Source organism: Arvicanthis niloticus, chromosome 1 (genome assembly GCF_011762505.2).
Source record: "Arvicanthis niloticus isolate mArvNil1 chromosome 1, mArvNil1.pat.X, whole genome shotgun sequence".
Classification (NCBI taxonomy): Eukaryota; Metazoa; Chordata; class Mammalia; order Rodentia; family Muridae; genus Arvicanthis; species Arvicanthis niloticus.
The window spans coordinates 51,318,702-51,345,286 of NC_047658.1; the positions used below are offsets into that span (position 1 = coordinate 51,318,702).

A 26,585-nucleotide genomic window follows, 5' to 3' on the forward strand; every position below is an offset into this window, starting at 1 on the left:
GGTTCACCGATCTCACAGGTGGAGGTCAGTGAAGTCACACATCCGGGCTAAAGCAAGGGGCTTTTATAGACTTTAGCCGAGGAGTAATGATGAGCCAGCAAGGAGCTGGGATGGTGTCCATACATGGTCAAAAACTGAACACGTGGATGGGCACTCTTGGGTGGGTTGCTGGAAATGAGGCCAAGAAGTCATTACATGTTAGGCTGGCATTTTCTCTGTGAGGGCAGGGTTGGGGGGAAAGGAGGGCAGACAGGGTTTCCCAGCTTGTGCAGGGGATGAGCAGGGGTTCCGGCCTAACAGTTCCCAGCAGGTTGAGTCAGGGGTAGCAGTACCTGTTCTTACATATGTATGCTCTGTCATCTACAGATACTAAGCACCCAGAGGAACACGGGAGCTTCATGTGGCATGGAGTGCCCTTGGGATCAAGTGATCTGTCCCTATGTTCTTTCCTTCACTTCCTGGATGACACATGGTTAGGTCTGTTCATCCCTGAACTAATCACTGGCAAGGTGATGGCCCTACAGGGCCTCAGGAGATGACATGGATACTGAGAAGCCATCCACAACCATATCCTAGACGTTTCAAAGAGGAGCAGATGGTCAGCTGACTTCAATACGATGAAGGGCCACCAGGAGGACCCCAGACAGCTCTCTGTCAGATGCAAGGGAGCTGCCAGACGCGGTGGCACTTCCTATAGACTACAGTTCATCGAAGGAGATGAAGCAGTAGGGAGCTGTAGGCTCAACCAGAGTGCTCTCCAGCATGCCGAGAAACTGCACTGTCAGTCTCGGATATTCTCATCCAGTGGGAGAACTGCGCAGGAGTAATGCAAAATGCAAAGCAGCCTGCCACGGACACAGCCAAAGAGATCCACTACGCTGTGGATGCGAAGAAGCCAGCGGCTAAAGCTGCATAAACATCACAGAAGGTGATGGGTGGAACATCACATTTTCCAGAGGAGTTATGATTATAATTATCATAGCAATTACAGTAATTAAGTTACAGAGAAGGTAACACCAAAGCTGTTAATGTTACGGTAAAATTGTGGGACTCTGTGGCGTTAGACGTCATTGGAACTGTCCATACAAATTCATGACTTTACAGAGAAGTAACCTTTGCCTAAGCCTCACCAGTGGGCAGGTAATGGTTTCCACCAACACCCATGTGGAACAATTTAACATGCCCATCCCAGTGTTCAAACTGTGGTCTTTATCACCATCCCCAATTCAAAACAGATAGTTCCAGATATTAGGTCAAGAAGTGGAATAAGTGTGTGTGTGTGTGTGTGTGTGTGTGTGTGTGTGTGTCAGAAAATTTAGGTGTGGTAGCATGCCTTTAATCCCAGAACTGGGAAAGGTGGAAGCAAAAGAATCACGAGTTTGAGCTTCAGCTGGATAGCAAGTTTGAGGCCAACCTAGGCTATATGAAAACCAAGAAAGAAGGGGATGGGGAAGGAGTGATGAGGGGGAAGAGAAGGGGAGGGAGGGTAAAGAGGATGGCATGGAGGGAGGTTAGGGGAGGAAAGAAACATCCAGATGCTTTGAAAGTGGTAGACCTAAAAGTCTGAAGGTTTAGTAACCTGGTTTTCTTACTGAGGTGGTTTGAATATACTTGGCCCAGGGAGTGGCACTATTTGGAGGTGTAGCCTTCTTGGAGTGGGTGTGGCCTTGTTGGAGGAAGTGTCACTGTGGGTGTGGGCCTTAAGACCCTCATCTCAACTGCTTGGAAGCCAGTTTTCTCCTGTTTGCCTTCAGAACAAAAGGTAGAACTCTCCGATACTCCTGCACCATGCCTGCTTGGATGCTGCCATGCTCCCACCTTGATGATAATGGACTGAACTTCTGAACCTGTAAGCCAGCCCCAGTTAAATGTTGTCCTTATAAGAGTTGCCTTGGTCATGGTGTCTGTTCACAGCAGTAAAACCCTAATTAAGACAATTACTTACATGAAAAAGCAAAGTGCAGGGCAAAGCAAGGACACTCCAGCCAACAGGCAGTGTGGGGATACCTAAGCAAATGTAGAAACTGAAACTACTGTGAGTCAGATAGTCCTACAGAAATAGAATCCACTAGAAGCTAGACTTGTATAATAGGACACTGATCAATGGCAGCAAGTCAGGCTGCCCAAGACATCAAACAGAACTCGGTCTATTGATTCCAACCAAGAACCAGACAGCACTGGGTCAGAATTTCCCAGCTGACCTCTGAGAAACTCACAGGTCTCCAGTTAGTTCTCCACATTGGATAGAAAAATTGAATCTCCACTTAAATAATATTTTAAAAAACACTCAAATGTAGAAAATAACATTATGAAAATATTTGGAGAAATACATGTGACACTGTTGTGAGATCTCCACCAGTGAAGACACAGGTTTAAGTCAATAGAACAAACTTTATTAGGCAGCCGATGACTACACTGGGTGTTCCTGACCTTGGTGCAGTCCTGAGCCTTTCTCAGGGTGCTTTGTTGCAGTGTTGTAGATGGAATCTCAGGGCAGGTAGGGAGGTCCAACAGGGGCAGGAGACATCCAGGGTAGATGGGGAAGGTCCAGGGTGGGTGGGGATGCCAGGCACAGATAGGGAGACCCAGGATAAGCCTGCATCCTGTCTGCACATCCAGCCACTGCCCATGGAGCTCTGCAGAGATAAGCTGCTTCTGTGTACCAGAGTCTAAGGACCCCTCTTGCCAGGTCAATACCCACTACAATTCAGAGCATTTGTGAGTGTGGTGTGTACTTTGGAGAGGTATGCTAGTTATGTTCACATGTGCATGCCCCTGTCGACTCCCTGTCCCTATTTTTGGCATCCTTGAACTCCAAAACCATGGATTAAGGTATAAAACTCATTACAACAAAAATGTGCCAAAGCCAGGGGTCAACCATACTGTACTACATAGCAGGGGCTGAGAAGGTACTCAGAGGTCCGAGGGAATCTAATAGGGTCTAGTGTATATATGGATATCTAAATGACAGGCGTGTCCTGATGGTTTCTATACATTTTATTTATTTATTTATTTATTTATTTATTTATTTATATAATGTATATGAGTACACTGTCACTCTCTTCAGACACACCAGAAGAGGGCATCAGATCCCACTATGGATGATTGTGAGCCACCATGTGGTTGCTGGGATTTGAACTCAGGACTTCCGGAAGAGCAGTCAGTGCTCTTAACCACTGAGCCATCTCTCCTTATGTACATTTCTAAGGCAGCAGATGACAATAACTGAATAAAATAGAGTTTCCTTTAAAAGTTACCTGGAATCATTGGTATTGCAAATTATATATTTCATCAAGAATATCATGCTTACAGGTTACAATTTGTACACACACACACATGCATAAGACTTTGCGTGCATGTTGCTGGGTATCAAACCCAGGGCTTTGCACGTTAAGCCTATGTTCTACCAATGAGCTACTTCCCAGGCTTACTGTTTACAGTAGGGGGAAAAGGAAACAATCTAAAAGTTCATTCTTAGGAAGGCAACTACACCAAATTATCCATACTAAATTCATATTATGGATTACCATTCAAAAGAGCAAGCAGGGCTTCTGATACAAAACCATGGATAAGATGTACAATTGAGAAGCTGGAGAGAAGGCTCAGAGGTTAAGGGCACTCATTGCTCTTGCAGAGGATCTAAGCAAAGATGGGGACTTATACACATATGCTTGCCTAAGCATTGTATAAGCTGGTAGAATACACTGAACTGTGGCTGCTTTTATGGAAGAGAACCAAGAAATCCATAAAGGAAAACACACACACACACATTGTAATGTTTAAATGTTACAAGTATATATTATGAATTTTCTAGATTGAACAAGTATTGGAATTTCCAGAAATGGGATTTGGAATGAATAGTGGCTAAGGATATGTGTTCTATATAATATACACTGTATTAAGCAAAAGGCGACCACTGCTGGTTCCCAGCATCTGGGGTTTCAGCCTTCCAGGGTGACCACACAGGCAGGAGTGAAGCCATAGAAAAGCGATTGTGAAAAAGCTGGCGCTAGAGAGACCAGGCCGGAGGCTCCACCTGTGCAGGGGAGAGAGACTCAGAAACTGGAACTGTTATCTAAATAAACAAGTAAAGGTGTCAGAACCTCGGCTGTTCTTTTCAAGGCAGTGTGCGGAGAGCTAGGTGATCAGAGGGTGTCACAGCTCAGCCATAAACATGCACCGAGAATTCCTGACATTCAGAGGGAGCTGGCCAGAGAGGGGATCACCTAGCACTGGAAATGGAACCAGCATGGACTATATAGGGAGACACTATTGAAAAGGGGGGAGGGGGGGAGGAGGTGGTAGGGGAGGAGGGAGAGATAGGAGAGGAGGCGGAGAGAGGAGAAAAGGAGAATGAGGAGAGGAGGAGGGGGAGGAGGAGGAAAGAGGAATAGAGAGAAGAAAGCCGAGAGAAAAGGAAAGAAAAGGTACTATCTACTGACCCACTACTTTTGGCAATAAATACATGTCCATAGAGAAGGGAATTTTAGAACTAGTCAGGTGTCACTTGGCAACAAGTTTTGTTAAAGAAGTGAGAAATCCAATTAAGCAATTGCTTTTATAGTTTAAAAAAAAATAAAAAAGCCTTAAGAGATTCTGCCCACGAGAGAGAAGAGAGTCGGCCGCTGCTCTGGTGCCCCTTAAATATTGGCTCTGATGGTCAAGCCCCCAAAGGATGCTTTAGAAATGATGCGTTCCTCGAGAGAGCATCGTGGGGTTGTGGCTCGGGCTCCTAAGAGGCCACCCTTGGGCAGAAGCGACCTTCCTGTGGGGTGGCGCCGGGGCGAGCAGAGGCTCAGACTGCTCAACTCTTCTTGCGCAGCTGGTTGTACTGCGCGCGGCCCAGGATGGGCTCCATGACGCTGGGCCGGAAGAAGCTGTCGCTGACCCTGCGCGCAGGCTTTTCCCTGGGCATAGCCAGGAAGCCGGGACGCGCTGACGTCTCGGTTTTGTCGTCCAGGCCCGGGCAGGAGGGTGCGCTGAGACCCCGCACGCTGCGCAAGCTGCCTCGGGGCTGGCCCGGGCGTGGCGTGGACTCCGGGCTGGCGGGCCGCGCCCCCGACCCTTTGCGCTCCGCCTCTGCTGGAGGGTTGTCGATGTCTCGGAATTCACTCTCGGGCTCCATCAAGGACAGCCTGGGAAGCTGACATCCGGGCACCCTTGTTAGGGATCCCTCTCCTAGGAGTCACCACCCTTTCTGTGACCTTTGGCCTAGTTCTCCCGGGGGCTGCCATCACAGGGACACAGACTGGGGTGTAGGCCATTAGGATGTGGGCTGGGGATCCGGGAGACTTCTGTGGTTCTAAGGTCTCTGATTGCCTCTCTGGTGGAGGGAGGAGTCCTCAGCCTTGAAGCGTGCCACCTCTCCCAGTTTCCATATGTTTGGGACCAAATATGAGTAAGCTTGAGTGCCAAGCTCTTAGTAGCAATGACTGAGTAACCTTTCCCCTGGCCAGATCTAGGGTCGCCTGTTCCACCAAGCTCTCCTTCAGCCTGCTCAACCTGTAACTTCCATTAGAGAGGGTCTCAAGGACTCCCAAAAGGACAGCATTAGTGTCCCTTGGCTTTTCTTTTCTTTTTCTTTCTTTCTTTTTTTCCTTTTCCTGTTGGTGATAGAATTGACATAGGGCCAGCTGCTGTCCCGATGTATAGCCTACTGTTCAAGGTGCCCTGAAAGCCCGTTGGATGGTGGCATGTAAACCTACCAAGACCCTTCCTCCAGAATCTGAAGAGGGACGGCTGAGCCACTAGGGGCACACAAACAAATGATTCTATCATCAAGTGGGAGGCACAAGGCAGGGGGTGGGGTGGGGGTGGGGATCTGAGGCCAGGGCTGTGAACATCTGTACTTTGGGCTGGGAAAGATCAGTGTATAAGAAGGTTCTGACCGCTGAGGATTGGAGAAGGGTCTCAAGGGACTGGATGAAAGGAGGGTCTACATCAGTCAAATCTACTTTAGGAGTCAGAAGGTGGCCCTGGGGCAGGACTCACCGGCACATAGTGTACCACAGTGTCTACCACGTTATCTGTAACACCCTTCAAGGCATCGGATAGGGACATGGCCCTCCCTTTGGTGGAGGAGACAGTCTGGGCTGGTGTGAGGTGCAGGATCCTTCCCACCGTGCCCAGCACAGCCGCAGGTGCCCATGTCACTGCTGAGATGGTGTTCCGGAGAGTCTTCTGCATGGTGTGTACCACACCACCCAGGAGGCCTCTCGGGTTGGGCAGGGCTGTTACCTGTGGGCCAGAGAACCGTTAGCCCCTGCCCTATATCAGCTCCTCTGACCCTTTCCCTAACCAACCACCTCAGCTAGAGAAGAAATGTAGACATGAAAGAAACAAAAAGAAAGGAAGGAAGGAGGAAGGAAGAAGCAAGGAAGGAAGAAAGGAAGAAGAAAGGAAGGAGGAAGGAAGGAGGAAGGAGGAAGAAAGGAAAGAGAAAGGAAGGGAAGGAGGCTGAGAGGGAGGGAGGAAGACAAAAATCTAAGACTGGGTCTGTTCCTAGCTGTAGGGAGTGGCCCTGGTCATGTTACTTCCTCTCTCTGAACCCCAGTCTCTTCCTCTGCAAAATGGAGCAACAATCCCTGCCCTTCCTACTTTTATTGATATTGTGACGCCCATTGAGTGACATAGTGATACTTTGTTGGCTGTGGGTTTGGGGGTGACTTGGGGACAGGGTCCTTTATTCTACCCCATTCCCCTCCTTCTCACCCCCCCCACATGGGCTGTGAGGCCTTGAGCTCTCTCTCTTTGTCACCTCTCCAAGCACGTTCTCCTCGGCTTCTGATTCCTCTTCTTCCTCCTCCTCGTCTGTCTCCTCCCCCTCTGTGTCCGTCTGGTCATCATGGTTCTCATCCTGGGAGGCTGCCAGCTTGTGCAGCCAGGGCACCCTCACCTCACTTTGCCGCCGCCGGGACACCACCTGCATGGCTGCTGATGCACCCCACTGGGCCAGGCTGCTCTGAGGGGGGACAGCCACAGAGAGCTGCTCAGCAGACCCCTCTAGGGTGAAAAGCCCTTGTCACAGGAGCAGGGTAGGGTGGTGGGCAGAGCCTGGCCCCACAAGGTTTTTGGGTTTTTTTTTTTTAATTTTTAAAATTTCATTTTATGTGTATGCATGTGCACCACCTGTGTGCTGGTACCCACAGAGGTCAGAAGAAAGCATCAGATTCTCTTGAACTGGAGTTACGGGTGGTTGTGAGCTACCATGTCTGTTCTGGGAACTGAACCTGGGTCTTTTGCAAGAGCAACAAGTGTTCTTAACCACTGAGCCATCTAGCTAGCTTCTCCCCACTTTCTCCACACACCCCAGCATTTTGATTAGTAAAAGCTTATGGAGGAAGCTATGCTAATGATGTGTGCCTTCACATATCACTATAGAGCATAGAGCTCTGTGAGTTCTTGTAAGTATGTAACCAGAACAGATCAAGACAGAGACCATTTCTAAACCACACAAGACTCTCCCGAGTGTCCTCAGTCTGTAGCCTCCATCTGTAGCCCCCTCCTGACTTCTACGGCCACATATACCCTCTGGCTACTCGCTTTCCTTTTTAGTGTTGGGATGGAAGCCAGGGCCCTTCCATGCAAAGCTGGAGCTACACCTCCAACCTCTGTGCCCATTTATTTACTTACTAACTTATCTTTACTTTTATCTATGGAAACAAAGTTTCACTATGTAACCCTGGCTGGCTGGAACTCACTATGTAGACCAGGCTAGACCCTAAATTTGTAGTGACCCTCCTGGTTTCTTCAGAACCAACTCCCGAGAGTTGCTTTTGACCTTGGCACTAGTGCTCCCATGACATACATACATCCATAGCTCAGAAAGAGTGGAGGAAATAACACATGGAGTAATAATAAATAAAACAAAAATTTAAAAAGAGAACCACTCACATCTGGATGTGATGGGAAACACTTGTAATCCCAACACTTGGAAGGTTAAGCCAAGAAGATAGCCACAAATTCCAGGCTAACCTGGGCTACAGAATCAGACCTTATCTCAAAAAAAAAAAAACCAAAAAACAAAACAAAACAAAACAAAAAAACCCAAATCAATCAATGAAAGCTTAAAAGATAATGAAAGTAAAAGGACCTTTCTCACGACTGAAAAGCAGTCATCCTTTCCTGCTGACTTCCACCCGGAAGTCTTGAAATGTTGTGGATATTTGGTCTCACATATGCCCAGGCTAGACCTACCTCCGAGTTCTAATTTTGTTATTTGTTTCTGGTTTTCTGATTATTTGTCAAGGGATCTTTTGTTGTTGTCTTTTGAAATGACGTCTTACCATTCAGCTCTGTGTGGTCTGGAACTTGCTCTATAGACAGGACTGTTCTCAAACTTGAAGAAATCCACCTGCCTCTGCCTCCTTACTGTGGAGATTACTAGTATGTCCTAACACACCTGACTTTAATATTGCTTTTTTTCCCCCTTGCTTTTTCTTCCTTTTTTTTTTCAATTTAGTTTCTCACTAAGTTCCTTAAAAAAAAAAAAATCGTCCTAACTGTATCAAGATGAACAGAGAAGCATCTTTGCCTGGGTGTACCAGAGAAGCTAAAAGCCCTAGAAGGGAGGCCTGGGAATCTGCATAGTCAGGGATGACAGCTAGTGGGTCTCTCCTGCACAGAACAGGTTTCATGATTTTTGTTTGTTTGTGAGTGACACGTCTACTGTTTTAATAGCAAACGGGGGTGGGGAGGCCCACGTAAGAGGCCCACATGGGGTCATAAAGGCTGGGAGTCAGAGACAGTCTGAGGGAAGGGGGTGGGGCAGGATCACCCCCAGTTTGCATTATGTCCTTTTTCTTCTTTTATGGCCTAGACAAACTAGCCCACCAGCCTCTTAGGACGCCTGGCTTTATGTCTAAAGTCCCAGTCCAGCTTGAAGGATGTTTGCAAGACAGAAGGGACCAGGAAAGCCACAAAGCAGGGCCAGGTAGAACTCAGAGCAGACACTCACCAGGGGTGCCACACCCGGGATCCACATGGCCAGAGAGTGGCCCTGCTTCAGGGCCCATGCTGTGGTCTGCATGGTGTGTCGAGAAAGAGTGTTGGCCAGGGTGCTGACCCTCCTCACGAGGCTTGGCTTGGCCTTGGGAGCCTTCTGGGTCTTCTGCCTTCCAGAAGAAGAGGCTAGGTAACAATATGGGAGAAAACAGATCAAAGAGGCCTGAGGGGACTGGAGAGACTGCTCAGTTCTTGTCACTCTTGTGGAGGACATGAGTTGAATTCTCAGCACCAATATGGTGGCTCTCAACCTTCTGTGACTCCAGTTCCAGGGGATCCATAGTCCTCCTCTGGCTTTTGCAAGTAGCCAAGTAGCAGTCATATACACACACACACACACACACACACACACACACTCACACACACACACACACACACACACACACACACACAGTGTCCACAGATACATGCAGTCAAAACACTCATACATATAACAGTTTAAAAACAAAAAACAAAGTAAGAAATGGACCTTGGGCTAGAAAACCATGACCCCACTGGTGATAGCTAATGCCAAGCTCTTACATTTGGGGTGGGGAAACTCAAGCCTGGGAATCCTCTGAAGATTCTGAGGGACATTCCCTATCCCCAAGCAGGGTCAATAAGACCTGTAGCCTCCCACTGATACTCAGAGGCTGAGCAACCATCTGGCTCCCAGCATAGCCAGCCAGTCTGAACGGCAGATACCTGACTCCGCCTTGTCTGGTGGCAGGAGGAACTCTACCACCTTCTCGATGCTTCCCAGAGCCAGATCAGCCCCTCCAGAGGCCAATCGGCCGACTCGGGTGTTGGCAGCATATTCCGCTGTCTCTTTGGCTATCCCCAAGGCAAGCTCGCAGCCAGCCAGAGTGGCCCCCAGAACCTTGTCAGAAGTGCTTGCAATGGGCACACTGATGCTGTTCCTGGCGCTTCGAAGGCGGGTAGAGATGGTGCCCTTCAGTTCAGAGGCAATCTGAGGAGTATTGAGATACGGTCAGCTATGTGGAATCCCTCACAGGCCCTGAGCCCAACAGCTCCCTGGAGGGCCTCATTTAAAGGGCCAGGGCCAGGCATGGCAGCACACCCCTGTAATGTAAGGACTGGAGACTGGCACAAAAGAGTCACTGAGAGTTAGTGCTACCTTTGGCTACATAATGAGTTCCAGACCAGCCTGGGCTACATTATAAGATCCTGTCTCAAAAACCCAAAATAAATACATAATAATAATGATGATAATGATACTAGGACCCGGGGAGCAGCAATAATATGTGGGAGGAAAAGATCCCCACCCTTGCTGTGCTGGCTACCTGGGTCTCCTGGCTTCTCCACACTACCTGAAGATCTGGCCTTAGAGGATAGCCCCAAAGCCAAAGCCTTGCCTGTTGGCACCTGTCCTGATGACTTCATTCACACAAGGCACCCCCTCTTCTGAAGCCCTACCCTCGATCCTCTGTCTTTCCCTCACACACTGTTCACACTGATTGGTCCAAGTTTCACAGTGAAGTAGTTGGCCTTCTTCCTCCTGAGACCCTGGGAGCGCCTCTCTGGCAAAGACAAGTTGACTGTCTGGAGCACCAGAGAGCAGGTGACTAGCAGGCCTGCCCCCTAGTGGCCTTCACCTCAGGCTGTTTACTCACCTACACAGTGTGGGTAGCAAAGTCCTTTACCAAGGATGACCCACAAGGGCTCTATGAAGCCCGTGCTGTGGCTGTTGGCAAGGGCAGGGCTCAGGGGAGATTTGTAAGAAAGATTGGTGGTTGCCCAGTAAAACACACAAGGTCATAGGCCTTACTGAAGCCAGCACTGGATAAAGGTAGATAAAGGTGTGCCCAGGGGGAAGTGACTTCTTTAGTCTCGTGGTCCTTAAAAGGTCGGATCTTAAGGCCATGTGCGTAATCCTGAGATCTCATTGAGTGGGACCCAAGCTCTTAGGTAGCTGTTGTCAACAGGTAGCCTTGTGAACGCACACAGAGTCTCAGATCCCAGGGCTATGGTATCAGAAAGGTGTGCAATTATGGAAGGGTCATGTTGAGGTTAGCCCTTCCTTCCTTTTGAGGACCATAAAAGTGTCTGTCTGAGCTTGTCCGAGGCATATACCTGTTACCCCAGACACCCTGACTCTACCTGGCCTCACAGGAAGAAGAGGGGTCTCTACTCACCCCCATGAATACAGAAAGTTGCACAGCCAGACTGTCAGCTGCTCTCCTTCATGAAAGGAGGTCCCAACAGAGAATAGGGAGCACCAGGGAAGAGGGAGGACTCACCTTTTCTGGAGGGTATTGAAGCGCTGGGATCTTTTCCTCCAGGTGGTCCAGGCCTCTGCAGGCCAACTCATTGGCAGCTGTGACTGAAAGGGAAGGGCCACGCTGGGGTGATCCCTGCCTGCTCTGTCTCAAAGAAAGTACAATGGGGCCCACAGATTCCAGTCCTGCTGCTTCCAGGGTATTTGGGGACCAGAGAGTCTTTGCTATATTTAGCCCGCATGTACTGATGATTCCTTGAGAGTCATTTTGGAGTTGGTGGGACCTGTGCTCAAGGCCTCGCACCTCCACCTGCACAGCACGTGGCTTTAGCAATCCCTTCTGTCTGGTAAGACTTCCTTTTCTCCTTTTCTCTAGGGTCCCGGGTAGTAGCTCTCTGCTGCCCCCTCCTGTCAGGAGTCAGAACCATTAGGCTCTGGTTCCGCGATTGGATCGGCAAACCTGTAGCGGAAGTGATGTCTGCTCTATGAATGACCACTAAGCCCTTTTTTCTTCCTTCCCCGCCTCTCTGTTCAGGGTTATGGAATCCATGTGGACGTGAGGAAGGTGGCCTTTGCATTGGCCTCAGTGAGACCAGGTTCGCTTAGTCCTGGAGATGACAGTCAGAGCCTCTCCCTAGAACCAGCTTTAACCCCCAACTGTCAAGATGGCTGAAAGCTGACAGGAAGGAGAAAGAAGTTGCCCCTGGGGAGTGGGACAAGCCACAGAGGAGGCAGACGTGTCAGGGGAGACTGCCCACGGTCTGCTGAGGGCACAGGCTTCGTGGTCAAGGTCATGGAAGGCACAGATCCAAAGGCTGTTTATAGACGCTCTTTCATGTTTCTTTCAAGTAACCAAGAGTCCAGAGGACTTGGCTGTCTTCTGATTGAAGAGCATGAGGGCTTCCAGGAGGGCTAGCCCAGGGCCTGAGACACTTTTATTATCTTGTTATCAGTAATTGAAAGTATTTTCCCTTGGACAACTTTATTTATGCATATGGTGCGTTTTCTCACTCTTATCCCTGGGTCTTCTCAATTGCCCACCCACTCTTGTCAATGGACAATGAACAATGTCATGTTCGTTTCTCATGTTCTTATCGCTCACAGAATTCAACCAGGGCCATCTATGTGACCACAGATTTTTAAGTGGAGCCTTTAAGTCTTCCTTGCCTGGTTGCTGGGTAGAATTCTCACAACCCGCAAGCCTCTAACAGGATGGTAGAAGATGCTAGATTCTCAGCTGCTAAGAGTCCCTCCCCCCACCCCCCATCCCCCCTCACCCCCCGCCAAAAGCTGAGTCTTAGGGACCACCATACTTTGAGATGGAGGCAGAATAACGTAGATGGGCGGGCCTGGAAAGGCTCACCAGGATGGACCCTTGTTTCTGCCTCCAGTAGCTCTCTGCTGCCCCCACCTGTCAGAAGCCAGTATCAGCAGCAGCTGGGTAAGTGGACCTTCTTAAGCCTTCAGCATTGCTAAGCCAGTTTTCCTGTGAGATTTTGCTGGTTTGTGATACTGCTGCTTCTGTTGCATTTGAAGTTGGGGGTGGCTAAATGTCCTGCCACTGGCCCTACTCTCACCGCTGCTCACAGAGAGTTGCCCACCTTCCCCCCAGCCCCACCCCACTCCCGGACATTCTTTATAGGCTGGGCTACAGCTGAGGCAAGTATAGGCACGTGTCTGTAGAGGAGATGACCAGGAAGTTAGATATAGGCAAGCAAGGGAAACAGTCAGGGACATGGACAAACGAACTGTGAGACGATCAGACAGACCGACAAACAGACAGGCAGACGTGCAGGAAGTATCATTGGACGGGCAGGATGCCATGGAGTTCTACGAGGACTCACACTGCGTGGACAGTCGGCGGACCACCGGCTCCATGCTCCAGGCAGCCAGGTTGCTGGCACCCTGTACACCTTTCTCATAAGCATTGCACACAGAGGCCACCAGGGGGTGGGCTTCTTTGGTGCTGTTGTAGGTCTTCTGGAAGCACTCACAGGTCCCACTCACCACAGGCAGCTGAAGGACTCTCTGGAGCACATTCTCCTGCTCCTGTCAGCAAAGAAAGAGTCAGATGCTCCCACCCCCAATCAACCTCCTCGAGGGCTGACCCTTGCTAGGATCATGCATGTCATTGGCGAGGCCAACCCAAGTCTAAGGGAAGCAAGGTATCTCCAAATGGCCCATTCATGAGAACATGAGGAAGCCCACAGGGAAAATGGGACCCAGCCTGCCACGCCTTCCTGGTTACCACCTATACTCTGGAGAAGTCCTCAGGCAATCTGTGTTCTCTGGGAACCAAGCCAATTCCCAGCCCCACTCCCAGCTCATCCCTCGTAGACTGACTACAGAGAGGCAGTTAATGCTTGGGAGGATTTAGTCCACCTTCAACCAGTATCTGCATCTAAACATGTTCATGGTCTTTCTGAGATGCTGGACCCATGTCTATGGATGCTGGACCGCTGCCAAATAGGCTCTCCTCCACTCCCACACCCCTTTTGACTTGATAGAATATTATTCTCACTATAGCTATCTCTGTGAGACAGGTGATGTACATCTCATGTACCCCTGGATGGGTTTGAACTTGCTGTATAGTTGGGGATGAACAGGAGCTCCTAACCCTACTGACTCCATCTCCCAGTGCTGGGATTACAAGCATGCATCATGTGTCACTAGGACCAACTTTTTACTCTCCTCCATCATGGTTGTGTCTGTCCTTGGGCTGCTCTGCCACCCTGCCCTGATTATGTGTATGTGTCTCCTTTCTCCCAGTAGAATGGCCTCTAGTTCCCAGTACCTGTCTAAAAGCCTAATCCTGGAGAAACAAGCCACACATGGAGCTGCACCTTGTAAAATGTGGAAGTTGAGCACTTTCACTCTCTCTCTCTCCCTTCCTCCCTCCTTCCCCGCCCCCCCCCCCCCCCACACCCCTCTTTTTGATACAGAGTCTCACCATGTAGCTCTGGCTATCCTGGAATTCACTATATAGACCAGGTTGGCCTCAAACTCACAGAGATCTGTCTGCCTCTGCTTCCCAAGTGCTGGGATTAAAGGCGTGCACCACCACTGCCTGGCCAATTCCTATCTTAGTTTATAAATGGGTCGGTCACTCGATGGACCTGTGATCCTTTCCTCCTGACACTCGAGACTCCGTCGGAGACAAACGGGACAGAACGGAACGGCAGAGGGCCCGGCGCCCTCTGCAGGCGGACGCCTTAGCCGCTGCGCCACCGCCGGTTCGCTGGCATGGCCTTTCTTAAAATACGACACTCCCGTGTTTAAGTTGGCAGTCCAGTGAGCCTGGACCTGTGGGGTGTCCTGGGGTCATCTCTTCTTATTCGGATGTTTTATCAAAACATTTTGCTTTGTCAGCACTTGCATAATTAAACTTTAGAAAGTAGAAAAGGCCCAATCTGTGCGTGAGAGAGCGATTCTCATCATGGGGTAGGAAGCTACATTCAGTGGCGGCTCTAGGGCTCCAGGATACTGGTCAGTGCCTTGAGCGCTCTTCATCTTCACGGTAGTCTGCTGTACACGCTCCCTGTGACTTGCTCTGCTTGCAGGAGGTTGAGTTAACAGAGCCATCAAGGAGACCCGCCTGGGCTCCAGGGACAAAGCAGGCCACAGGATTTTAGCTTTTTATCCTGTAAGTGAGTCAGATACCAGAGGGAGAAAGGGATTCTGATTACAAGAGGAAACACCCTCTTTAACGTTTTGGGCAGAGCATTCAAAGGTTGTTTCCGACAAAGCTAAAGGAGAAATGAGCCAGAAATGGAAGAAGCCACTAATCTTTAGTTAGAAGGTTTAAAGTTTCTTGTGACCCATTGACACCTCTCTCATGATTTAGTACAAAACAAGGCAGTTGCCCCAGTACAGAGCTTAGTTAAAGCCTAATTTGGAGTGAGTTTCCTCTCCTCCAGGGTCAGACGTCCGGGTTTCATTATCTGAACTGGATCCAAATCAGAGAGGCCTTGGCAAAAGATGTCAAGGACACATAAAAGCATCAGAATTATTCAAAATCATGGTGAAAACAGAGCCAGAGCTAAACACTGGACACACTAAACTCCCAATCCATTCCCACGCATGGCAGCACAGGCTTTGTGCTGCAGATGAGGGTCACAGGGCTCTGTAGGGCACACACATTCTTCTGGGTAGTGGACTTGCGCCTCTGAGTTTAGGACCAGGTGGTTTTGTTCCCTCTGTCTCTCCTGAGGCCCCAGCCAGCATCCCTATCCTTTTCTCACAGCTCTTAGACCTCTATAGCCATCTTTTCTCCCCCCAGTTCTCCCAAATACCCCTGTGAAAGGTGGTAAGGACAGGAAAAACAGACAGTGAGTTTGGAACCCAAGGTAGACATCTTGCTCCTGTCTGTTCATCCCTCCCCCTTGGTTGCCCATTCCCCACCTCATAGGAGCCCAGGTCACTTACAGGGAGGTCTCCATCCAGCAGGGTTGGGCCCTTGTTCATTGACATCCTTACTCTCCACGCTGCAAAGCAGAATCCGAGATCCATCAGAAGCCCGTAGGCTTGTATTCCACAGGCTCCTTCCCTCTCTCTCACAGCTACCCTCTAGCCATCTGGGAGCTGAGCTGGCCTAGGTTGAAGGGTGAATGTCACACAGAAGAGGCTGCTCCTGGGAGTCCCAACACAAGGAGTCTCCTATCTGCTCAAAATGACCTCTGTAATCAGCTCAAAATTAATGTTTTTTTAAAGGGCTCAAGATAAATGAAAATGTCGGTAATTAGATAAAGACAATGAGATGAGAGAAAGTTTAGGACAAAATCTGGGGCTCCTAAAGGAGAGACTGAAAGAGACTAAAGAATGAGTGTTGGGTAGAGTTTAGTCTTTTCTTCAGAACAAAATTCTAGTTAATTCCTGTTTCCCTCTATTGCCAGTTAGGTTAAGCCTTCTCTCAAAGAGTTGTCTTCTGGGTAAGCCAACAGGCCCTCTGTGCCCGTGGTCTTTCATTCTTTTCCTCAGGGGTCTCCCTGCAGGTCTCTGCATCTCTTGGTAATTTCCCCCAGATGCTCGTTCCCCCAGCTCCTTGCCTTTAACACCGAGAAAGCAGCCAGGTAAGGCAGACGACACCCAAGGATCCCACACTCACAGCAGCTGACAGCCACCTCAGTCTCAGACAACCCAGCTGTGGAAGGTCTCCTCCTCAGAAACACTTGCAGCCACTCCAGGGAATCTTGGGCAATGCCTCTCAGTCCTCCCAGCTAGAGGAGGGCAAAGAGGACTAGAAAGCTGGGCCAGCCCATTGCCATAGCTGTCTGACCTGGGGTGTCCCCTGGGCTCATCCTAACTTCTATGGGGGATGCTTAGCCAACAAAGAGGTGGTTCTCAGAGCTGAAGGGCTCATTTGTCAGAGCCCAGAGATGATATTCCAGAGTATTTCTGGCTTTCAATGGACAGAACTTGGTTTCCATAAAGAAGCTACTGCGATGTGTGTCATTAAACCCCTAAAATCCAAACCCTACATGTAATTCCATAATCTTTGGTCCCTTTCCTGAGAAGTTTCTATGGGACAATATTCAAACATTACCCCATCCTTTCTCATTTGCTAGCAAGGATGACTATTGAACAGCATGATTCACGCCCACACAGGGATAGGGTTCACCTTAATGTATTTATTAGTCTACAACTATCAAGACTAATTACCTGGAAAAAAAAAAAAAAGACAAGATAGAGTGGTGAGAGTTGAGTTCTTAGCAACCTGGGCTCTGAGGGAGTAGTTGCATCCTCTGTAAACCTCCAGAGTTCAAGAAAACATTTTGAAGCTGGATATTGTGACCACATGCCAGTAATCCCAGAACTCAGGAGGCTGAGATGGAATTGACAATTTGAGGGTAGCCTGAGCTAAATATAAATAGCAAGCTTGGGTCTCAGAAAGCTAGGGGATGAGGGTGGGGCTCCATGCCAGAGTGCTTGCTTGCCTCACATGTTGAAGGCCCTGGTTTTGATCTTCAGCACTGAGGAAAGGAAAGAGGGAAGGAGGCATGGACAGAGGGAGAAAGGGAAGGAGGGACAGAGGGAAGGAGAGAGAGAAGGAGGGATGAAACTTTACTTAGCCTGAGATGCCACCAGAACAAGGAGAACTATTTGGTTTTCTTCACCTAAGTCTGGACAAGTAAAGTTGTTGACAAGCTGGGTTTGTTTGTCTGGCTGGTTGGTTGGTTGGTTGGTTGTTTTTGTCAACCAATGGCACCTAGACAGCCAAGAACTATCCATTGCTATTCCTTCCTCAAAAGGGACTCAAGCCCAACCTCAAATTTTAGTTCCTGATTAAAGTTGATGGAACACTGTTGTGCCAAGCGGTGTCTTTAGACCAACTAGAAATAGCAACTTAATCACAATGAATCAGAGGAAAACACTGTTAGTTACTACTTAGCAGATGTGCATGTTGTTGAGTTGTTAGTGTGGGTAACAGGATAGAAAGGCACTAGGTAGGGTCACCAAAATGGCTCAGCAGGTCAAGGTGATTGCTACCAAGCCCAACCACTTGAATTTGATTCCTGGGTCCCACAGAGTTGAAGGAGAGAACTGACCCTGGCAAGATGTCCTCTGACCTCCATATGCATGCTGTGACATTTGAGCACGTGTATAAGAATGTGTGTGTGTGTGTGTGTGTGTGTGTGTCCAAGTGCGCACGCACGCATTCACACCCCCCACACATGCATAAACGTGATTAACAATAAGGATGTGAGAGAGCTACAGAGAGATCCTTGGTGGTAAATTTTATCTTCAGTATAATAAAACAGGGAACAAGATGCCAGGAAAGAGAGGGGTGTGAAGCAAGGAGCTTCCAAAACAGGTGATGAATATGTGAAACACTGGATACTTATTAATCTGAGCTTTGGGGCTGTAAGACAGCAGTGGAGAAGGAGGGAAGCGTGTAAAGTGGCCTCTGCCTTTGCTTCAAGGTTCAAGACAAGCGATCTGGGAGGCTTGCATCTGGACACAGCCCAGGCTAAAGGGCAGTCTGCCTTCCCGGGCTGTGGCCTTGGGCCAGAGAGGATATAGGGCTCTGTGCCTGAATGCTCTGCTGACAAAGCTGGTCCTTTGGCTGTTTCTGTATGGATTCTAGGATGTGGGTGAAAGGTGACAAGGGAAAGAGCCAAGCAAATCCTAAGGGCGAGGGTGAGAGGCAGTTCTCCAACACTACAGGGGGATGGGCAGAGATGGGCGATCTCATGCTGCTGCCCTGCTCCCACTACAGGAGAGCAGGGATCGTGACCATTCTGTGTACAGGTGGGTCCCCAAGCCAAGCAGCCACCCAGCAGCATATGCTTGCTGTGTCAGTGCTCAGCAGCAATGCTTAAACTGTTGCTGTGCTGCCCTGTGTAGCCCTGTAGTTGACAATGTTGGTTTCTTTAAAAAACAAACAAACAAACAAACAAACAAACAAACAAAAAAACACAGAAATAGTATGGAATATGTTTTCATTTTAATTCCAGGTTTGGGGATATAGGACTGCTTTACAGCCGGTGACTATGGTTTCCCTCATGCTTGGATGCTGTTGGTTGCGTTTGGTTGTGGTTTGTCAAGTAGTTGTGTGCAAAGAGACAAAAAGAAGAAAGTAGATATCCTGAAGGTGAAGATCAACCTTGCCCCAAGGAACTCAATGCCCCTAATCAGCAGGGAGAAGTCTAATATGGTCGCCCTCTTTCCTACCCCAGACTTTATTTGGTCATTTCTTTCTCTCCTGCCTACTGTTGGAGGTTGAAAGGGAAAAAGAGGGGTGGGAAAGGGTGGAAGAGAAAAGAACTCACAAAGTAGCCACAAGTCCAGCTACACAGCCCCTCGGGGCTTTCCAGTGTTTGAAATCCCTCACAAATGTGGACCCAGGTAGAGAGGGCTAGCTGAGGAGAAAGATCCGAGGATGAGGTAGCAGGGCCCACTGTTTATAGACTCTAGAAGATGGCAGTTCTCTACCCTCCCAATACCTTCTCTAACGTGTAAGACCTAAAGTACCAGAACAGATACCTACAAAATACTGCCATGCACTCCAGACAGGCTTCTACAGGAAGAAGCTGGCCAGCCAATGCCAGGGAACCTCTCAACCCAGAGCCCTGACATAGTCCCTTGTGCCTTCCTCCCAGCCTGCACCTTGTCATTCCCGAGCTCCCACGGACTTCAATCCAGACACATTCACAGATGCATGAATCAATTTTATCTAGAAATTTATTAGATATAATTAATGTTACAAATAGGCATTAATAGTACAAATAGGCATTTGCTGGTATTTGTCTTGTTTTAGCCACTTTATCTCAAAGAGCCCTCCCCCCAAAGGGCTTTTTCAAAGCACATTATCATTTTAAAAATAGAGTGCCAAGGGCCTGAGTCCACGTTTCAAGACTCTTGTTCACATTCATGGGAAGCAGTTACTTAGTGCATAGTTCTCATTAACACATAAATACACGTGGCTTTATAGGTGCTGACACACGCCCACCTGCTGGCCAGTGTTTCCCACTCCACACACAAAACTAACCAAGCTCAAGACAGCAAGACTGAACCATGAAGATTGAGCATGGGCAAATGCACTGACTCGGCATCCCCATGTCCTCTCCACTGGCCCTACTGCTCTTTCTCCTGTCCCTCCCAGTTGTCCTGAGAAAATCAGATTTGTCACAGAAAACTGACATGCCTACATTCATAGACAGAAAAATGTTAATTCTCTTATTTTGATAAAAATTACTGCCGGGCTGTGGTGGCGCACGCCTTTAATCCCAGCACTTGGGAGGTAGAGGCAGGCGGATTTCTGAGTTTGAGGCCAGCCTGGTCTACAAAGTGAGTTCCAGGACAGTTAGGACTACACAGAGAAACCCTGTCTTGAAAAATCAAAAAAAAAAAAAAAAAAAAAAAAAAAAAAAAAAAAAAAATTACTGTGGAATTGACCAAGCTGTTATATAGCTTGAAATAAAACCAACCTGGGTATGCCTACATTGCTTTGTGTTTCATAGACTAGAACGCAAACCATCAATTGAACTTCCAGGCCTGGTGGGGGTGGGGGCCAAGTTAAGGGGTAAAGGGCTCTGGGCCTGGAAATGCTGCTGAAGGTCATGAGATCAGAGGAATCATCTTGGAAAGACTTAGAATCAACCTGCGCTATCTGCTTTGTTTTGTACTGTCAACTTCCTTATCTGCGATGGCTTATGTAATAGGCAGCGGTGACCTCACACCTACTTTCACCTCCGGTCCCTTTCGCTGTTCTTGGCGATGGCTTATGTAATAGGCAGTGGTGACCTCACACCTACTTTCACCTCCGGTCCCTTTCGCTGTTCTTGCTTACTCCTCGCACTACGAGAGGCTTCCACCTGTGCACACAGCTTCCACTACAAAGGTGGTGATGGTTTTCCGAGTCTACTTCTGGACATGGTCAGGACACAACTGCAGCAACGACCAGGGCCAACAGGTTAAGAGGCTCTGAGCCCAGCTCCCTGCCATCCCACTACTGACATCTGTGGGGATGGGGGATAATGACAGATGGGAGAAAAGGGAAACCTTAACCAGAGCTAGGAGTGCTGCGCTCCAGCCCTGATGTGCTTGTGTGAAATCAAGGACCCATACAATCCGATTCTTAATTCTAGTTTCTTTGGGTCTTTTATGATTTCTTTCCTTTCCATCTTTATTTGTTCAGCAAAGCTCTTACTATGTACGTAAAAGATGCTCAGTAATGCTAGCTGAAGGGAAAATGTTCAGACGTTACTGCAGCATTTACAAAAAACGTTATCGGTCTTCATGCACCATTGTCGGTCCTACCTCTGCTCACATCACAGGTTGGTAAGATGCTCACATGATTAAAAAAAAAAAATTAAGTACAGTAGACATTGTGACAAAAACTAGTGTTTGTTCCACTGAGCTGCTAGCCTTAAAGCCTCCAAACTCCCTAGCGGACCTTCAGTTTCAGCTGAGGGTACACTACAGTGATGAGACCAGCCAAAGAAGACACGAGGCCTCCAAGTCCGACCACGCCGAGATTGGACTTGTAGATCCCAAGCTGGTTCAAAGGGATCAGGATGTCACAGAAGTTCTTCACGGTGTCCAGGAGCAAGGGAGGATGTCGTTTTAGAGACTGAAATAGGAGGAGGAGGAAGGACTGGAGCCATTCACTTTCTTCATTAACCACACTGTACTTAGGAGGGTCCCGGGAAGATTTTTCTCTCTCTGCTCTGTCACGTGCAACTCGTCCCATCTGCAGCAAGATTTCATACAGATCCCGGACCAGGCTCAGCAAGAGGAAACAGCAGTAGTGGCGGGCTGCCCGAATTTGCCATTTCTCTCTGTTGATTCCAGAGGTAAGACCCACACTCTTCGCCCAGAGGACAGTGTCACAGATGTAATAAACCACACGGTTCAGGTTGGCTAATGTCAGGCATAAGCGGGGCACAAGGTCAGTGGCTTGGATGCTCTGCTCAGTTGCCTGGATGGCATGGAGCACGTTGCCTAGTCTGAACCCTGTAAAAAGAACCCACAGAATTAACACTTTATAGTATTTAACGGGAGGCAGAAGTCCTGTGGCAAGTTAAGGACTGAAACACAGCAGCTGACGTCAGTTGACGCTCAGTCTTGGCAGATGAAAGGAGCCCTACAGTGATCCTGCAAAGCCCAAAAGACAGTGACCTCGACAACTTATCATCCCGTTCCAAGGTGTGCCTTAGAATTCATTTCCAGTATATTCCAAGCAAGGTTAATCATGGGTGTGTGTTCACCTCTAGACTTCAGAAGGAAAGGAGTAGTTAACATGACCCCTAGGTTCAACACTCTTAGGCATTTGATTTCCCATTTATGGTGGTTTAACTAAGAATGATTCCTCCTCCCTGCAACAGGCCATTAGTCACCAGGGAGTGGAACTCCTTGATAGGATTAGAAGGATTAGGAGGTGTGGCCTTGCTGGAAGAAGTCTGTCACTAGGGAGTGGGATGGTGAAGTTTCAAGAGCCCAGGCCCAAGCCCAGGTCCAGTTGTCCACCCCCATACCACCCCTTCCTCTTCTTTCTTCCCTGTCCCCCCACCTCCCATCAAGACATAGCTCATAGCTGCTCCTCCAGCAGCACACCTGCCTGCCACCATGTTCCCTGTAGCCACGCTCCCAGCCATGATGATTATAACGGACTAAGTCCCTGAAGCTGTGAGCAAGCCTCCAATCAAATGCTTTCCTACGTAAGAGCTGGCTTGATCACGTTTCTTCACAGCAACTAAACAGGGACTAAGGCGTCATCAGAAGGGTGCCTGTGGCAAAGCAGCATTACCGTGTGTCACCTAGCCCGCCTATGGAAGAAGAGCAAAGAGATGGTAGGACTGAGTGGCTACGGTGATCGATAGTCACGTGGCTCTCCTAAATGAATTAATCAACCACTGCAATTATGTAATTATGTATCAACCACGTGTCCTTATGTAAGCATGCAATTAGTCAGTTAGTGGTCATCCGTGCATAGGTGTTTACTGGGTACCCAGAGATGGGTCATTTGGCTTAGTAACCGCCTAGAAGCAGCTACTCTCCAAACACGTACAATCCCAGAAGAGTACTTGACATTATTTTACCACAGATTCCAGAGAAGTATATGAAATGGCTGTTTCAAAACTGGAGTTTCAGGTTCTCGTTCCAGCTCTTGCACCAGCCAGCTGGATGACATGGGATTAAGTACTTTCTGGACTTTCAAGACAGTGAAACTCTAAAGGACACCTCAGCAATGACATTCTAGAGAATTTATGACAGAATTTCATATCTTGGCCTTCAAAGCCATCCAGAAATCTTACTCAACTCTTTCCAATCCTCTTGTTGACTATTTAAGTCTCTCTCTACCACACCAGTTTTTTGGTCTGACACCAATCCTCCGTGAGAGCATGCTGTAAGGACAAGCTTTGCTTCTAACAGTCCTGAGCCTCTGCTGGGGGAACCTCCCTTTCAGATAACTGTCTCTCCAGCCACAACTTAAATCCTACCTCCTTCAAAATATTTTTTCCCTCTGCCCCAGCCATCATATTTGGCACTGAGTATAATTTATAACATGACTTTACCTGTCCCATAAAGTTGAGGAATAAACCTTTATGAAGCAGGTATTCCACACAACTCATCAATATGGGGTGATCTACACGTCTCCCGATATGTCTGCTGATCTACTGTTGAAACATCTGTTGTCCAGCAAACAATGGAGTCAGGCAGGCAACCTCTCTGAGAAGCATGGGGTTTCCCAGGATGATGAGGATGAAAGAGTATTCATCAGGAAAACCCCTGCCCGAACTCTTTGCCTTTCACATGAAGCTACCTGGCACACAGTCTAGGAAAGTGTATTCATTTAGGTCCTCTACTCATCCTCAAGGGAGGAGGAGGGAAAGGCATGTGGTCTAGGATATGGCTATCCTGTTCTATAGAACTTAAGGGCTGATCCTAGACCAAAGCTCACGCTGGGCACTGCCAACATTCTCAGAACCACTGTGAGCTGGCATGCTGTGTGCCCACTGGCTATGACTATGTGATGTGAGCTGGCATACTGTGTGCCCACTGGCTATGACTATGTGATGTGAGTTGGCTATGACTATGCAGGAGGATATGGTATGGCACCAAATTTAAACAGAGGGGGACATCTGTGAATATTCTACAGCAAACCACTCAGCCTTCTTGGGGCCTCCAGGCAGGGCTGCTGTCAGCTTCACTGTAGACTTGGATGAGTGGAAATGAGGACCTGGAAAGCATGTTGTAAATTCCAGGGTCAGAGGCTAAGGATTTTAAACCAGAAGCCACTGTCCCTCGAGAGACAGGTACTTACATTTACGGCCAGTGCTCACACTGGACTCCAGACTCTTGAGCTTCATTACCACCGCCTCTCTGCCAGCCTTAGACTCTAACAAATATCTAAGCAACATGCATGCGTGTTGAGTGGCTCTGAAATGGAAAAAAAAAAATGAGGAAAGTGGTTTACAAACCAAATAAAGTTTGATTCATGAAGGAAGGAGAAACATATCAAAAGGCAAAGAGAAGCATCATGCTGAGGCGGGACTTCCGGGAAGGTTTCTCACGCTGACGCTCTTACAAAAGCAGCATTCTGCAATAGTCCTTGCACAGGAGGGCCAAAGGGTGAGCATGCGGTGGAAATGGGACACAAAGGTTAGGGAAGAGGACTCGGCGGTTATGCAGGGTGCAGCTCCCTCAAAGCCCTCTGCTGGCACAGAAAAATGGATGGACTCAAAGTGAGAGGATGCACAGAGGTGTCTCTCAGCTCCACGAAGGTTCACATTTGCTATGTGCCCCTATATGGAATGATTTTCAGATTTCTAAAACGAACGAAAATCTGCCACTTAGTTTAAACTGACTAACTAATTATGTGACAGGAAGCAAACTCAAAAAACCAAGTGAAGAGTACAGTCTCAACATTCAGTTTTTAAAACTTAAGGACCAACTACACACCAGCATAGTAATACATTCAGTAAATTGATTATTATCATGCCAGCTATGATAACAACAATGTGGTGATGAATACAATAAATAAATTAGAATCACAGACATCCAAATGCATCTGCAGCCCACTTAATAAAAGTAGGTGTGGTGTGGTGGTGCACACCTTTGTTCCCAGCACTCAGGAGGCAGAGGAAGGTAGATCTCTGTTGAGGTCAGGGCCAGCCTGATCTACATAGAGAATTCTAGGTCAGCCAGGGCTATGTAGTGAGACCCTGTTCAAACAAAACAAAAGAACAACAACAACGAACAAAGTAGGTGCTGGTACCTACTGTCTTAGAACTGCAAACTGCACTGGCATCCCTGCACGATTTAAATATTCTTCTCAGTAAAATTGTGGCACAGGGCTGGTGGCTCCTGTCTACAACTCCAGCACTCAGAAGACAGAGAAGAAAACTGTGGTCCAGTCTGGGCTATACAGTAAGACTTTCTCAAAATACATAAATCAATCCTCCCAAAGTGGTACATTTTCCACAGTGACAAGCTAGTTTTGTAATAAAGTAAAAGGAAAGAGGGAAAGAGGGAGACTAGGAGACAGAATTCACTCTCTGGCCAGAGGCTCACACTGCTGTCATACAGCTTCCTCTCTTAGGTTTAGTCCAATGTGGGTCTGAAAACAGGGCATTATTTTAGGAATGCTAGTGTGTTTGTGTGCTCACGGTTATATACAGATCCTTAAAAGGGCTGGGAAATAAAATTTTGCTGAATTCGTATATCTTAAATTAAAGACAGTGTAGGGTACATTCTGGGCACACTAAACTGATATGTGTTGACTTTTAATGAATCATGAATATTATTCAGCCACTCTGAGAATCTATCAAGTTAAACAGAAAGGCAGCATGGCTAAGTTAAGAGGCAGGCTGGCGCTGGACTCAACTGTGTGGACTTGCATATTTTGGCTCTGCCACATTACTTCTTTCTAACCTCCTGGTTCAGTTTCCCTATATGTGAAATTAAAATATTAAAGTATCTCCTCCACAGGGCTGCAATGGAGGCCTCCTCAAGTCTCACCATTAGGACTTTTCTTTCTTGTATGTTTAGTTTGTATTAGTGGTTGACCACTTAAACATCTGGAAGAGAAGAGTTGTTAAATAAAACTCCTATGTTTCACACCTCCCCTTTCCTTTTCTTTTAAATGATCATGGAGCAGCATTCAAATCTCTCTTTAAAAAAAAAAAAAAGTGAAGTAGGATTAGTTTTAAACACGCATTGGTGATTTCAAAAGTACACCGTGTACTGTGGAGGCATCGTTCAAACATTTTGTCCATTGTACATTTTACAGTTTACAAAGCAGCTTTTTAACAGTTGATATCTCCAAGGCGCAGACTGGACCAAAATGAAGATAAGGAAGATAAATCTGTCTTTCCGTGCGTAAGACTTCACCGGCGCTCCAAACTACAGATGTTTTGTTTCCTTAGGTATAAAAGAAACCCAAAGTTTTTCTGGAAAAGAAATCTCAAGGAAAGATGTTGAGCAGCGGGGGCTCAGTTTCCCTCTCCTGAGGAAAGTTAGGAGATCCGCACTGGGCGGCTGTCACAGCCAGAGACACCAAGGTGGCTGGCACGCACAGCCCCTCTGGGTTTACAGGGAGGAGGGGCACGGGTCTTAGCTCCTCAGTGGGAGCTGGCCGCCTCCTCGTGCCTCGATTTACCAGACTTTTTTTTTTTTTACCTCTTTGTCGGAGAAGAAATATTTGGTCCTGAAGGGACCCGGGCGGAGGCCGACGGCACCTGACTCACCTGAAAAGTCGGTCCCGGCCCTGGCTTTGGTTGGCGACTCGGATGAAGGCGTCCATGGCGCCCACCCACAGCCACGCGTTGCGCCCGCTCCCTCGTGGGTACTCTGGGACGTCGCTGGTCCCGGGGGACTGCGGGGATCAGATCAGTCGCCTGGTGGGTGGGACCGCGTCTCT

At 48.2% G+C, this 26,585-nt stretch overlaps 2 protein-coding genes across 3 annotated transcripts; both read right to left on the bottom strand.

Annotated features, from left to right (window-relative positions):
- Positions 1 to 3,770: 3,770 nt before the first annotated feature.
- Positions 3,771 to 16,482, bottom strand: Plin1 (perilipin 1). 2 transcript variants are annotated; one of them, XM_034516955.2, is made up of 9 exons: positions 16,326 to 16,482; positions 15,647 to 15,705; positions 13,066 to 13,270; positions 11,244 to 11,326; positions 9,688 to 9,952; positions 8,957 to 9,129; positions 6,758 to 6,961; positions 5,992 to 6,237; positions 3,771 to 5,143 (listed from the first exon to the last, which is right to left on the bottom strand). In XM_034516955.2, exons 2-9 carry the CDS (start codon positions 15,689 to 15,691, stop codon positions 4,805 to 4,807), a joined length of 1,560 nt encoding a protein of 519 aa, XP_034372846.1. In that variant the 5' UTR covers positions 15,692 to 15,705; positions 16,326 to 16,482; the 3' UTR covers positions 3,771 to 4,804. The 2 variants fall into 2 exon arrangements, with proteins under 2 accessions (XP_034372846.1, XP_076792425.1); XM_076936310.1 differs by having other exon boundaries at positions 16,267 to 16,453.
- A 2,902-nt stretch (positions 16,483 to 19,384) lies between these two features.
- Positions 19,385 to 26,581, bottom strand: Pex11a (peroxisomal biogenesis factor 11 alpha). The gene is made up of 3 exons (XM_034516992.2): positions 26,413 to 26,581; positions 23,988 to 24,103; positions 19,385 to 21,676 (listed from the first exon to the last, which is right to left on the bottom strand). The coding sequence occupies exons 1-3, from the start codon at positions 26,466 to 26,468 to the stop codon at positions 21,108 to 21,110; spliced, it is 741 nt and encodes a 246-aa protein (XP_034372883.1). The 5' UTR covers positions 26,469 to 26,581; the 3' UTR covers positions 19,385 to 21,107.
- Between the last annotated feature and the right edge of the window lie 4 nt (positions 26,582 to 26,585).